The 13669-nt window shown below is 38.3% G+C and overlaps 1 protein-coding gene across 8 annotated transcripts in view; it reads left to right on the forward strand.

Annotated features, from left to right (window-relative positions):
- Positions 1-13669, forward strand: part of PLEKHA1 (pleckstrin homology domain containing A1) — a 55528-nt gene that overhangs the window by 24286 nt on the left and 17573 nt on the right. For all 8 annotated transcript variants that reach the window (XR_008667109.1, XM_055346275.1, XM_055346277.1 and 5 more), the window contains exons 4-6: positions 542-587; positions 6772-6869; positions 13179-13304. Coding sequence is in view for 7 of the 8 variants with exons in the window: in XM_055346275.1 (XP_055202250.1) it covers positions 542-587; positions 6772-6869; positions 13179-13304 (270 nt within the window). In the remaining variant the exon portion in view is untranslated. The remainder of the gene's footprint in view (positions 1-541; positions 588-6771; positions 6870-13178; positions 13305-13669) is intronic.

The raw sequence follows: 13669 nt of genomic DNA on the forward strand, positions 1-13669 counted from the left end.
CCCATTATCCTAAGGTATTCTAATATACAGGAAGATCCAGTGCCATTTTGGTTTCCTCATTGCAGATTAATGTCTTCTGGATTTTTGGGCTTGAGTAAATACACAGTCTCCCCTTTGCCCACATCATTTTCTCTTAAAGTTCACAGCTAATTTAGAAATAGGCAATTTGGGAAGAATTCAATTTCTGTAGAGTATTCTGAGGGTATTTTGGAAATAATGTTAAACTAAAAATTTTTCTATGTGTTATATAAAACATAATGATTTACTTTCAACTTCTTCACATTTCCTTTGAATAAATACAAGTTCAAAAAGAACATTGAAGTTTGATTTGTTTTAACATTTTGCAATTGGGAGCCGTATTCTATGTTTAATTTGCGGTTCTTTTTCAGTAGCCTTTAAAGTTTAATTTAGGTCTTGTACTAAATGTGTGTTATTATTGGGAAGTCATACATGTGGAAGTTCACGCAGCATTTAAAGTTGGTTATAGGAGTGTATGAAGAAGTGAGTGACTTGTTTCTTTTTTTTTTTTTTTTTTTGTTAGGTTAGCGATGCAACTAAGCTTAGACCAAAGGCTGAGTTCTGTTTTGGTAAGTAGCCATATTTTATACTTTCATTAACTTTGGTTAACATATTACATTATACTCTAAAAGAAAACAGTCCCCGAAAACCACACAACACAAACCTGTGGGTTAATAGATTATTCTAAGGGAAATTCCTTTGAAACCACCATCCAGGTGAAGAAATAAAACTTCTCTGCTCTTGAAGCCTCTTTCCTGCATCCATTCCAGTCATAGCCACCTCCCTCTGCTCACATGTAGTCATTATCTACCATATATAGTGATCACTACCAGTGAGATTTCTAGTAATTTTTATTGTATATTAAATACAAAAATAATGGAAAGGATTTGGTTTTCAGCTTGTGGGTAGTGAGAAGTTGCAGTTTAGGGGTAGAGGTAGTTGAGGGTGTCTGATCCACTTGTTCACCAGACACTTAGCGAATGTCTGATGCATATACTCTTGACAAGTCTTTTTAATAATTTTTTAAAAATTTTTATTTATTTATGATAGTCACACACACACACACACACACACACACACACACAGAGGGAGAGACACAGGCAGAGGGAGAAGCAGGCTCCATGCACCGGGAGCCCGACATGGGACTCAATCCCGGGTCTCCAGGATCGCGCCCTGGGCCAAAGGCAGGCGCCAAACCGCTGCGCCAGCTAAGCTTGATCATCCTCTGCCGTTTGGGAAGAAAAGGAGATGGAACCACAGGGACAGAGGCATACAGAGAAGAACATGGTGTATATGGGCACCTGAGCACTGTGTGAAGCTGTGGGTGTTAACAGTGACAGACCAGAAAGTAAAAGGATAGGCGGATTCCAGGTAGAACATGTTGATAGGGGATATGTGTATGTATGTGTGTGCAAACGAGAGGTGAGAAATTAGTGTATAGAAAGCTGATATTAGGTGAAGGAAGTGTTTTGCATGGATAGAGTTTTGATGCAGGTAAAATAGTTCAGGGGCTTCCAAACTACTAAGGGCCTGAATCTGGGTGGTGACAGTGGGGGAGAAAGGAAGGACAAACAATAGTTGCAGGAAATGTGCAGGGACATGGTGACTGGATATGTGGAAAGAGAGACGTTTCAGGTAGGTTCACTTCTGGTAAAGAAATGAATCAAGGAGAGCTGGATGGGGTAAAATGTTTGATTAGGAGTTCGACGTGTTGGGGAAACATCCAAATGGAAACGTTCTGGTGATAGTAATCAAGGACTGGATAGAGCCTGAAGATCAAGGATGGAGAAATTTGGAACCTGTGAAGATGGTGGTAGTTGAAGCTGGGAGAATTGATGTGCCCTCAGTATGTTAGTGGATACTAGTGATGGAAAGGACAAAATTCAGAGTGGCCTACTGACATGTTTTTACATGAAAGTAAGATACTTCTTGAGGTAGATTTGATGTTAAAGTTCCTTGGTCTCTTGCTTGTAAAGGGCAGATTTCTTCTCTAGGCATTGTGTTAGGGATAATATCTGATGGCAACATATATGTCTAGTAAGAAAATAGGATCAGAGCAGGATGTAGTGTAGCTGTTTAGAGAATTCTCTATAAGGCTTTTATCACCACTAAAAACCTAAAAAAATTATGTATTTATTAAAAATTTTAAATTTTGGTTACCAAATAGGAAAATGCCTCAGAGCCTTGTGAATGAAACGGTAATGGGGGCAAGTCAAGTAACAGAACTTTGTGTTTTAGAATGTGTGATGCATATACTCTTGACAAGTCTTTTTAATAATTTTTAAAAAATTTTTATTTATTTATGATAGTCACACACACACACACACACACACACACACACACACAGAGGGAGAGACACAGGCAGAGGGAGAAGCAGGCTCCATGCACCGGGAGCCCGACATGGGACTCGATCCCGGGTCTCCAGGATCGCGCCCTGGGCCAAAGGCAGGCTCCAAACCGCTGCGCCACCCAGGGATCCCGACAAGTCTTTTTAATGTAAATCTCAAACCTACACTTTGAAGGACTTAGGTCTATATGGTAATAGATGTGATATTCAGTTATTGGAGTATTTAGAATAGTTGATTTTACTTGGAATCAAAGATTGGTTTGACAGTAGTGTTATTCTTTATTACTGGAGGGGATAAGAGAAGAGATTCACAAAATGCTTGCCTTCAGAGAGGGAGGCACAGGCCCCTAAAATGGAACCATAACTTCTATTTAGAATGGCAACATAAAGACTCTTCCACCTTTATTTCATCTTAGATTACTCAAAAACAAGTGAGAACAAGAAATACCAAATCATCTTTGATGAAACTGGCAGACATCTGTAACCCGCAGTGTATACAAGGGGAAGTGCATGGAGATCTGTAAAATGACTTAACAGAGTAGCAGAAGAGGCGAGTGGAGAGCTGGCCTGTCTGGGTCCTGCCCCTATCCCAACTGCAGATAGGCTTAGGTTCTGGGTGTTGCCTGGGAATGCAACAGAGAGGAGGGTCTGAAAATAAGGACTACATTTAGATGTCTGTGTCAGGAGTAGCCTCTGGTCCCTGCTTCCATAGCTACCTTTCCACCATCGCAGCAAGAAGTGGCATGTGTAGTATTGTTGGAAATAGAATCAGGGAGGGGCCCCTAGCCGGCTCCATTGGAGGAACTTGTGACTCTTGATCTCAGGGTCATGAGTTTGAGTCTGATGAAGGGTATAGAAATTACTTAAGTAAATAAAAAATTAAAAAAAAAAGAAATAGAGTCACTGAGGCTCTGTGCTTGGGGAGAAGGAGAGGGATGAGGCATGAAACTGAAAATAGGAGGACTAAGTGAAAATCTGCACATTGAATTCACCCTTTTCCTGTGTCTAGTCCCAGAGTACTGGATAGCCAGGTGTAGTGGGATGAGAGTCGGCCTTCCTGGAGAAGTGCTGGGACAGAAAAGTGCTGTAGCACTTTAAGTGCTGACATCTGGGTGTTTCTACTAGAGGAGTTTGCCATTTAGTGATCCAGCAGTTAGCAACTCTGCATATCTTCAGGAGAGCTTCCAATCAGCTTTTTAGTACCTTGTTGTTAAATATGAATATATAGCCCAGGATGACATGACATTTGAGGAGAGAGAACTATCAAATAGGAAATGGGACAAAAGTCAATGCAAAATTCAGAAGAAAAAGCCAAAAAATCTAAAAATAGAACAGAGACAAAGATGAGAAGAGAGAAATATTTGAGAAAATTAGAGGTTCCTTTCAGAAAGTCTACCATCTGACTAAGAGGAGAAGACAGAGAAAGAATGGAGGGAAGAGAGAACTGACAAAGAGGTCATGTGGAAAGGGGCTTGTAACCATGTGGTTCATAATTACATTCGAACTATAACCTCGGGTGATCCTAGGTTGTGGGATGATACTTGTTTACAGTCAGGCTAATGTTTATGCTTCGACCTTATCTATCCGATACATTCACTCTGGTGGTAAAAATTTGAAATGAAATAAAGAAGTACTCAAGTGAAAGGCAGTAGGAACACAAGCCTCTGGGATGGAGTCACTGTACACTGAAACCCCTGATGTAAAAGTGTGGCACTTACAGACTTTGTATGGTTTTGTTTTATTCCAGTGTTCTTTCTTTATTTCTCTGTCCCTGCCTCCCTCTCAATGTTGTTAATATGCCACTTCTCAGTAATTTGCTTTACATTTTCCACAATGCTTCCTTGCTTGGAAATCTCCAGGTGATGATGAAGATGGTGATCTCTTTTCTGTCTGAAGCACTGTCCTAGTTTCTTTACACTTATCACCTCCACCCCTCAAGGAACAAATGGGTTGCATCCATTTCATTGATGAAGAAAATGGGCTCAGAGGGGATTACACAGGTTTTGCAAGATAACATGCTAGTTAAGTGCATGAGCTGATCAGGTCTGAGTGACCCCAGGCTCTGATCTCTTCCTTCCCATCATATCATTATGCTTCTTTCTGGCATTTACGTATACAGTAATACAGTATGTGAATTATTTGGACTGCAAGGTGTGCTAAGAATCTTTTTAAGAGTGTATTTGCCTCTCTTTCCTAAAGTCCTTATATAAATGTTATTCATTTAAAAATAGATGTATTAGGCATTTACTTTGTGGCAGATACAGTGTAGTACCAAGTGCTTAGATTTTCAGACTCTTCAGATGATCCAGGCAGATGCCCAGAACAGCGTTGAGGGAATAAGCCACTGGGGAGGGAGAGCTCAGCCTCAGGCTCAGTTGGAACAAGATTGTACTTGGGTACTTTGCCAGTTGTTAGAAATTAAAAATAAAAGCGGTGTGTTGACAAATATCCTACTGTGCTACTCATTTATCTTAATTTATGCATATGGCATTTATAATTTCTCTGGTGTTTTAAATTTCTTTCGTTTACAGACTAGTTGTCTTATACTTCCCAAGGTACTATTTGATTTCCTTGCTCAGATCCTCATCTCAATTCAGGGAAGCTCTGGTTTAGTGTCTTGGTCTCCGTTTCAAAGTCCCGTGCATTTGAGAAATAACTTTTTTCGTTAAGGATTTCCGTTTCTCCCTTTCCTTAGTCATATTCACCTGAGTGCTAGTATGTCATTTAATATTCTGATGAAGACTTTTGGAAGTTATTTTTATAGTTCAAAAATTGCAACAGTGTAGCTGTTTAGATGCATTAGCTCCTAGAATGATATTTATGTTTTTAAAAGTAAATGCACATAAAGTATAATTAATAACCTTTAAGTGTTGGCTGTGATAGTTTGTAGACAGCTGTATATACTGGCATGCTTTGCTTTATACGAGTAGATAGTCACTAACCAGTATATATAAATTAAATTGCACAAAAAGTTCCAAATGTATTAAGACTTTAGATACAAAGACAGATATAAAGGACGATGCTGAAAATATCAGGGTGTTTATTTTTGTAATCTTGAGTTGGAGAGATTTTCTAAATACATAAAAGCTCAAGTAATTATGGGGAAAGGAAAAGATTGATAGAATATTTGTTTGATTAAAAGATACCATGAACAAATTGAAAAGGCAAATGACAGACTGGGAAAAGAGCTTGAAATAAAACAGAAGCGATTAATAAAAAAGCTCTTTCAAGTCAATGCAAAATAAGAGAACAGTCAGAAGAAATATGGGTAAAGAAAATAAGGCTCACAAAACAAATTCTAATGGCCAAGAACATATAAAACTAACTTGTCTCAATAATCAAATTCACATTTAAACAAGATACGATTATTCACCAATTAAGTAATCAGAGATTGCTGTATCTGTTGGAGTCCAGTCAGGAAAACACTCTGCCCGAGGTATTTCAGACCCTGGAGTATTTGTTACAGGGAGTTGGTTATCCGATTGTCAGAAGGCTGAAAGAGCACAGGAATCCTCAAGAAACCCAGAAATCGGAAACTATAGAAAGCTGCCATCACCCACATGGCTGGAGAGATGAAAGGGGAAGAGGTAGTATGGCCAGAACCTAGGACTTTGGGGCCAGGATGGAGCTAGTGCAGGGTGTCCAAGGGGACAAGCCTGGAGCAGTAGCTAGAGTGTGCTGCCACTTAGGAAGGGAGAGCGGGCGGGCAGCAGTAGCAGGAACCTACGAGAAAGTGTCCTCTCCTCAACTCCCTCACACCTTCTAATTTCCCATCAGTACCTTCCATTAGCTGAACATGGCTTGGGCTGGCAGGAGGTCCTAGGAAATACTGTTTGCAGATCCCAGCTCTAAAATCACAGAATCTGGGGCAGAAGATAAGGTCTGTAACTAGCATAAGTGTGAATGACCAGGATTGGTGTGGGGCACTGAACAAAAGCAGGCCTTTGGATACACTGTTGTTAGGAATGTAAATGGATTCAACCTTTTGGAAAGATAAGTTGCCAAAATCTATAAAAATTTTAAAGGTGATTTCTCTTTGACCCAGCATGTCTGTGTTAAGAAATGTATCCTATCCTACTGGTAGCCCGAGTACAGAGAGATATAAGTACATGATGCTTCATTGGGATATTTTATATAATTTCTAAAATTGGAAATAATCTAAATGTCCATCATTAGGGGATTGGCTAAATGTATTGTGTTATTTCCATTTAATGAAAAACATAGCTGTTAAAAATAAGAAATTTACCTGTTATTGAATGATAAAAGCATTATTACATATGATCTTTCAAATCCAAGACAGTCAGTATTGAACCAGAATGGTTTTTCAGAAAGTAGCTGCAAACATAAATTTAGATGTAACAAATGCAAAATTTCATGTATTGTGATTTATTTTTTTCTCTCAACAGTTATGAATGCAGGGATGAGGAAATATTTCCTACAGGCTAATGATCAGCAGGATCTAGTAGAATGGGTAAATGTGTTGAACAAAGCTATAAAAATTACAGTAAGTATTTTTTCTTTTTAAAATTTTAATGTCTGAAAATAATCTTTACGTTTTGAAAATATACCTACTGAGTGTCTCCAGTGTACCAACAGTTTGCATATTCAAAGTTTGTTTAAAATGCAGGTGTTTATAATGTGAATACATTTTCTTGTACAAGGTAACTATCAGCCCTTAACACCAGCCCATAAATGCCTTTTAACCCATTATGCACCTAATAAGATATGTATTAGTATATATTATAATCACTGCATAATGTTTCTAGGGGAAAATGCACGTTGAGGATGTTTTTTTCTTCCTGAGTAGGATAAGGGGCTTCCTGCCAGCGACCCAGCTACTAGGCGTCGGCCTTCCTGTCTTCCAGGCCATGGCTTGGATTGCTGTTAGATAGGGTAGAGTTTGAAGAGAGGAGCAGGAAATGGAGGTGAGGCCATGGAAGTGAGGCACAGGGATAGGGAGTGGTTCTGAAGAGCTGTGGTGGCCCGAAGGTCCTGCCCGCATGGCCCCTGGGCCCCCTCTTCCTCCTTGAGTTCAGAGCTTGCTGTCCTTGCATGCCTTTTCTGTGCTCCAGCTTCCTTCTTGCAACCTGCCTTTCTTCTTTTGGTTTTCTGATGAACAGGACTGTATATTGATTATTTGCAGTGTACCAGGCCTTGCCCTGAAGGTTTTACTGAAATTATCTAGAAAAGTGAGTTTAGAAGGATTGAGTAACTTTTCCTGGTTTCATAGCTGGTAAACTGTGGAGCTGTGAGCCAAACCCAGTCTCTTTGACTCCAGGGGCTGACCCTGAAGCCCAGTGCCTTGCCACTTCCTGAAAAAAGAGCTCTTTCCTAGTGTTTTGTTCCTAAAGCAAAAACCAGACTTTTTGGAGAGAGTTTTTACTAATGATGAGAGGCAAGCAAATAGGTTCTATACCCTGATCCTAGTTCTCCTTGCTTTTTTCCTTCTCACACACTTGCAGAGAAACACATAGACCCCTGCAGGGAGAGGGTATAGAAGGGAGTTCCTGTGTGAGGTTTGTGTAAATTGAAGTGTTTTTACTAACGTGCAGTTATTTACTGACCCTAAACAACTTAACTCTCGAAAGACATATGCTCTGAAAGTCAGCACATGTTAGTTACTTGATAGTTTCCATCTAAAGTGAATGATTCCATATTTATATCACAACACAATAAAGAGTTAATGTAACTAAAGCTGTTCTCAGAGTCGAGTCGGAGTTTTGTCTTGCACCAGCACAGCTTGTTACCACATGACAGAAAACACCCACGCACTGCATCTGATCTGTACATGAAGCACAAGTTATTTTAGGTTTGTGCAGTTTCAGGAAAGCAATTTTTTTGAACAACTGATTCAGAAGTACATATTCTTAAAGGTCTTAACTAATCGTTTTTAACTTTTTTAATGTGAAATTTTCTTTAGAAAGAGTATCTAGTAACTTTGCCGAATTAATTCATTTATTACAATTTGTAATAATAAGCAGCACTAGTTTTTTAGTGCTTTAAGAGAAAAAGTAGTAAATAGTATCAGGCTTTTCGTCATTTTGGGGGTTCTTGAATTGCTGTATCTAATTTATTAATGGTGTGAAGCCATCTTATACAGATGACACTGTTAAGCTTATTTAAATGCAAGAGAAACTGAGGTTGGGTAATGTTCCTGCTTTTGTGCTTTTACAGCTTTATTTTACATGTTGAAATTTTTATAGTTTTTAAGCTAAATCAGTTGATATTCATGCTTTTATAACTCATGTTTTAATGATTCATGTTTAGAAGATCGGAATACATAACAGATATAGAAATCCTTAGCTAGTCAACCGAGTGAATATTGTGATATTAAAGTGAATATAGAAGGGATAGTATTTGTTAAAAATCAAAACTAAACATTTAACTTAGAGGATAGCAATGAGAGCATTTCCCATGTTTATGTAAGGTACATTTAGTTTTTTTCTCTGAAGAGTCTTGCCAGGGAGTGCCTGGGTGGCTCAGTCCATTGAGTATCTGATTCCTGGTTTCAGCTCAGGTCATGATCTCAGGGTCCTGGGATGGAGCCCTCCATCACACTCAGCGGGGAATCTGCTTGAGATTCTCTCCCTCTGTCCCTCCCTCTCTCACACTCTCTCTTTCTCAAATAGATAATCTTTATTTAAAGAGTCTTGCCATTTTAATGTCATATGCATAAATACACATGTAAATGTATTAGGGTGTGGAATCTCTAATTTGTCATACTTTCCTATTGAAATTGCCAATGATTTACATGTACATTTCTTTGAAAAATTGAAGTTTACATTTTAGTATATGTATAATTTACATTTCTATGGAATCACTACAAATGACATTTTGGTCAATTATGTAATGGTCTGCTGAGTACAATCTGATATATAAACTTAAACCTTTAAAAATTCATAATTAGGTTTTTGCAGTATGTGGTTTCAGAACAGGGGTGCTTAGAGGGTAGTGGTAAGGGAATGGTGATTATTTAACTACTTCCTGATTATAGTACCTTGTCATCTTAATGGACTGTCCTCTGACACCATAGCCTGTGGCTTTCCTAACTTTCCTAATTTCTATGTTGATGTTTATTGGTGGCTGCCATTTAAGAAATTTTCTCCCTTATTTGAAAAGCGAGTCAGTAGTGGAGGAACCAACCCTGAAGGGAGTGTCAGTGACTAGAGTTGGGAAAATAAAATTTTAAACTATACCTTCAACTAACTATTCATTTATAGTAATAACAGTATAAATATGATCTCTGGTCCCTTATTGATTGAGGAACATCTAAGATGTATATGGTGTATTCTTAAACAGAAACCCACTATTTTTAAAAATAGTGTCTTTTCCTCACCACAAATTTTAATTTAAAAATTAATATTAGATTTTAATTAAAAATCAGTGTTTTTGAAATTGTGGCCAAAGTGCCGCATTTTTTTTTTTTTTTTTAAACTGGCAGCTGGGCACAAGTAGAATCAGTTGAATATAGGACTTTGGTCCTAACAAAATGGCAAATCTGCCACAGGTGCAAGGCCTTCTACTTTATAGTTGTGTTTTTCAGCTGGCAGGTCATGGGTAGAGCCCTCAGAAGGTCATGGGTACTCAGTAGTTTGTGTTTGAACATTTTAGGTTTCAGTCTGAAGCGCTGTTGTAGCCCTGTCATTTTTCTCTGTTTTGTTCATCTCTTCATTCTCTATCTTTTCTTTTTCTACTATAAGAATCACAAGCAAACGCCTCCTAAAAATACATGCAGATTTGTCACAGAAAGCGGCTACAGTACAGACAGAAAGCAAGAGAGGGGGAAAGTCAGGGGCAATGAAAGCAAGCACGTCCAGTGTCTTTTGACACTTGCTGTCTCTGCGTGGCCAGGTCATTTTTTCTGATTCTTATTCAATAGTTGGCTGCGTTTTGTTTTGTTTTGTTTTTAGTACTAAAAATATGCTTATTTTAATGGCTAAATTTAGACTAATATTCAGAATTTTATGAGTATTATATTCATGGGTATTTTGCTTATCTTGTTTGGAGGGAATGTTTATAGCTTAGATTTTTTTAAATTGATATGAAATGTTATGTTAGTTTCAGATGTACAACATATTGATTCAAAAATTCTATACATTACTCAGTGCTCACCACACAATTTAAATACTTTTTATTGTAAAGTACCATTCTAAGTTAATTATTGAGCTCCAGCATTGGAATTAGGCCATACTTACTAACATTTTATTATCAGGACAAATTAGAAGCAGTAGGCTTAACAGCATAGAGAAAGATTTTTAATATACTGTCATTTCTGGAAGAAAAATCAGAATAAGCTTCAATATATTTTTAGGCTGGCATTAAAAGTTTTTCTTAGGAAATGCCTATATATTTGAGTTGACTAAACTCTCAACTTCTTAAAAGAACTAACTTCATACGGGTCACCTCTTAGCACATTTCATCTAGCACGGGTGAGATGTGAGCTAAACTCTCGGGTTTAAAATTCTCCTAATGCTGTCCCTCTTGTCTGCATTTTCTCTGTCATAATGGAAATACATGATGCTATTCATTCACAACATCATGGGCTTCCTTAGATTGTTTCTGGGTGTGTTGTGTCCTTTGTAGCCCCTTTACTCTTATGTCATTATGCAAATCTTGCCAAGTAAAATTATAGCCGTTATCTGTTGCCTTTAAAAAGCTCTAAAATGGGGGCGCCTGGGTGATTCAATCTGTGAAGCGCCAGCCTTCGGCTCCGGTCTTGATTCTAGGGTTCTGGGATTGAGTCCCACATTGGGCTTCCAGCTCCATGGGAGCCTGCTTCTCCCTCTGCCTCTCTCCCTCTCTCTCTGTCTGTGTCTCTCATGAATAAACGAACAAACAAGCAAATCTAAAAAAAAAAAATCTCTAAAACGTGCAGCCTCTTAGAAGAATTCTAGAGGCATTCTTTGGCAGGGTTTGTTTCTCTTTCCATTTCCTTCACTTTTGTCTCTGCCAGTGACCTGCCTCATAGTGTAAATATGGCTTGGGACCTGGGGAGAAAGCCTTGTGGGGAAGCATCTCCAGGGGAGAGAGGCAAGGAAGAGAGAGGAGTTGAGGAAGTCACCCAAGAGAGACGTTGTGTATATCCATAGATTATATTTATGTGGATTAGGATCGACTACAGTCCAGCTTAGACATACATTGACATGTTTGCCCAATATTTTGTAAAGCCTTGTCTGCAGATAACATTGTCCACCTGCTTTTCCCCAGACCTGGTGGAAGAGCACAAGCCTGGCAGCAGTGTTTCTCAGAATAATTTGTTAAGCATCTACCTCAGAAGCTTCTAGTGTTCCTGCTTGACTGACTTAGAATTTTGGGTATGCAGCCTGGGAATCTGAAGGTTTTAATCATGTTCCTGGCTTGATACTTCACGAATGTTAAAGCTTGAGAAACCACACTGCTTTGGATTCATATTAATAAATGGTTTGGATATTTGACTGCCATGTGAACAGTGACCCTGGAACTGTGCCAGTGCCCTGTTAACAGGGACTTTAATTGTATGGCAGGCAGGTTATTTAATTTTTAATGTTTTTACATCACGACTACGGTGCTTATTGGACATAGTTGTCATAATGTTTCTGAAACACTGTAAGATCCTCAAATGCCCTTTAGATCGGTGGAAAGAGATTAACTATTATGCTCAACATCGCATCAGTGCTGAGCATATTTTATTACATTTTATTCATAGCCAAAAAAAAAAAAAACAAAACTGTAATTCAAAGACAGATGACATGCTATAGTCTATTGATAGAAGTACTGCTTAGCCAAGTACCTTGTTTCCGGCTTAGGCCACATAAGAAAAGCTAAAATGTATGTCAGACATTAGTGATGCCTTTGACTCTTTGATTCCACTTTAGTGAGGTACTTGTGAGTGATTTATCATGGATACATGTATTGGAATTTCTTTTAAAAATCTCCAGTAAGCTTTAAATTATTTTGAACATTTGGTTTCTGGTTTATGTTACGTATCTTATTCTTTTATTCCTGCTGATTTTGGATTCATCCACTGAGTCAGTCTACCAACGTTTATTGAATACTTACTATGTTTTCACTAGTAGACTCTGTTCTGATGCCAGTAATGATGGATTTGCCATGATCCCTGTCCCTGGGGGTGCTATAGAATCCTGGGCAGGAATGGAGGACAGGAAGAGATTAAGTCACAGAGCTGTAATACAATGTCAAGGTCTCTAATAAATAGGGGGTATGGTATAGTGGTTGAGTGTATAGGAGAGTTACACAAACTTGAATAGAACATACTATAGCCAGGATCTAAACCTACGTTTCTTCATGTCTCTGAGCCTCTGTTTTCTCACTGCTAGAGTGAAGATATGGGTCCTACACATAGGATTGATGAGAGGAATAAGTGGGAGAATGTATGAAATAGTACCTGCCCAAGTAAACACTCAGTAAATGGTAGTGTATTGTAAAGTATTACTGAGACAGAAACATTAGTGTGAGAACTTAAAGGGGTATGGCATACATTATACAGAATTTTTTTTTTTTTTTTTTTTTTTAAATTTTTTTTTTATTTATTTATGATAGTCACACAGAGAGAGAGAGGCAGAGACATAGGCAGAGGGAGAAGCAGGCTCCATGCACCAGGAGCCTGACGTGGGATTCGATCCTGGGTCTCCAGGATCACGCCCTGAGCCAAAGGCAGGCGCTAAACCGCTGCGCCACCCAGGGATCCCCATTATACAGAATTTTTATGTATGTCAGTTATTTATAAGTGGATGATGAGTTGGATATTCTGTGGTAAAAGAGGGTCTCCTAGATAATGCTGGTGGCAAAATGATTCATTTATGTATTATCTTAGGTACCAAAGCAGTCAGACTCACAGCCTCATTCTGATAACCTAAGTCGCCAGAGTGAATGTGGGAAGAAGCAAGTGTCTTACAGAACTGACATTGTTGGGGGCGTGCCCATCATTACCCCAACTCAGGTAATTCATTAGTTATTCTACTCTATGATGGCTTACTTACCGTGTAGTGATTTTTCTGTTAAAAAATAGAACATTACTGAGTTAATATCATAGTTAATCAATTTTAAAAACTTTGTTTCTTATTTCAAACATATGTGTTTACTATGAAGCATTTGGAAATCACAGATAACACTTAGCACTTTCCATGTTTTCTCTGAGCCTTTCTTCTTTATACTTTTGCCCTTGAAAATGGAGAAACTTTGTAAACAGTTTTTTTGACTTACATCTCAAGCATTTTCCAAGTCATTAAAAATTATTCTACATCATTTTAAATGACTGTAGTCATTCTGCCACCATGAATTTACCATAGCTTACAAATCCTTTGT

Source organism: Nyctereutes procyonoides, unplaced genomic scaffold (genome assembly GCF_905146905.1).
Source record: "Nyctereutes procyonoides isolate TBG_1078 unplaced genomic scaffold, NYPRO_anot_genome, whole genome shotgun sequence".
Classification (NCBI taxonomy): Eukaryota; Metazoa; Chordata; class Mammalia; order Carnivora; family Canidae; genus Nyctereutes; species Nyctereutes procyonoides.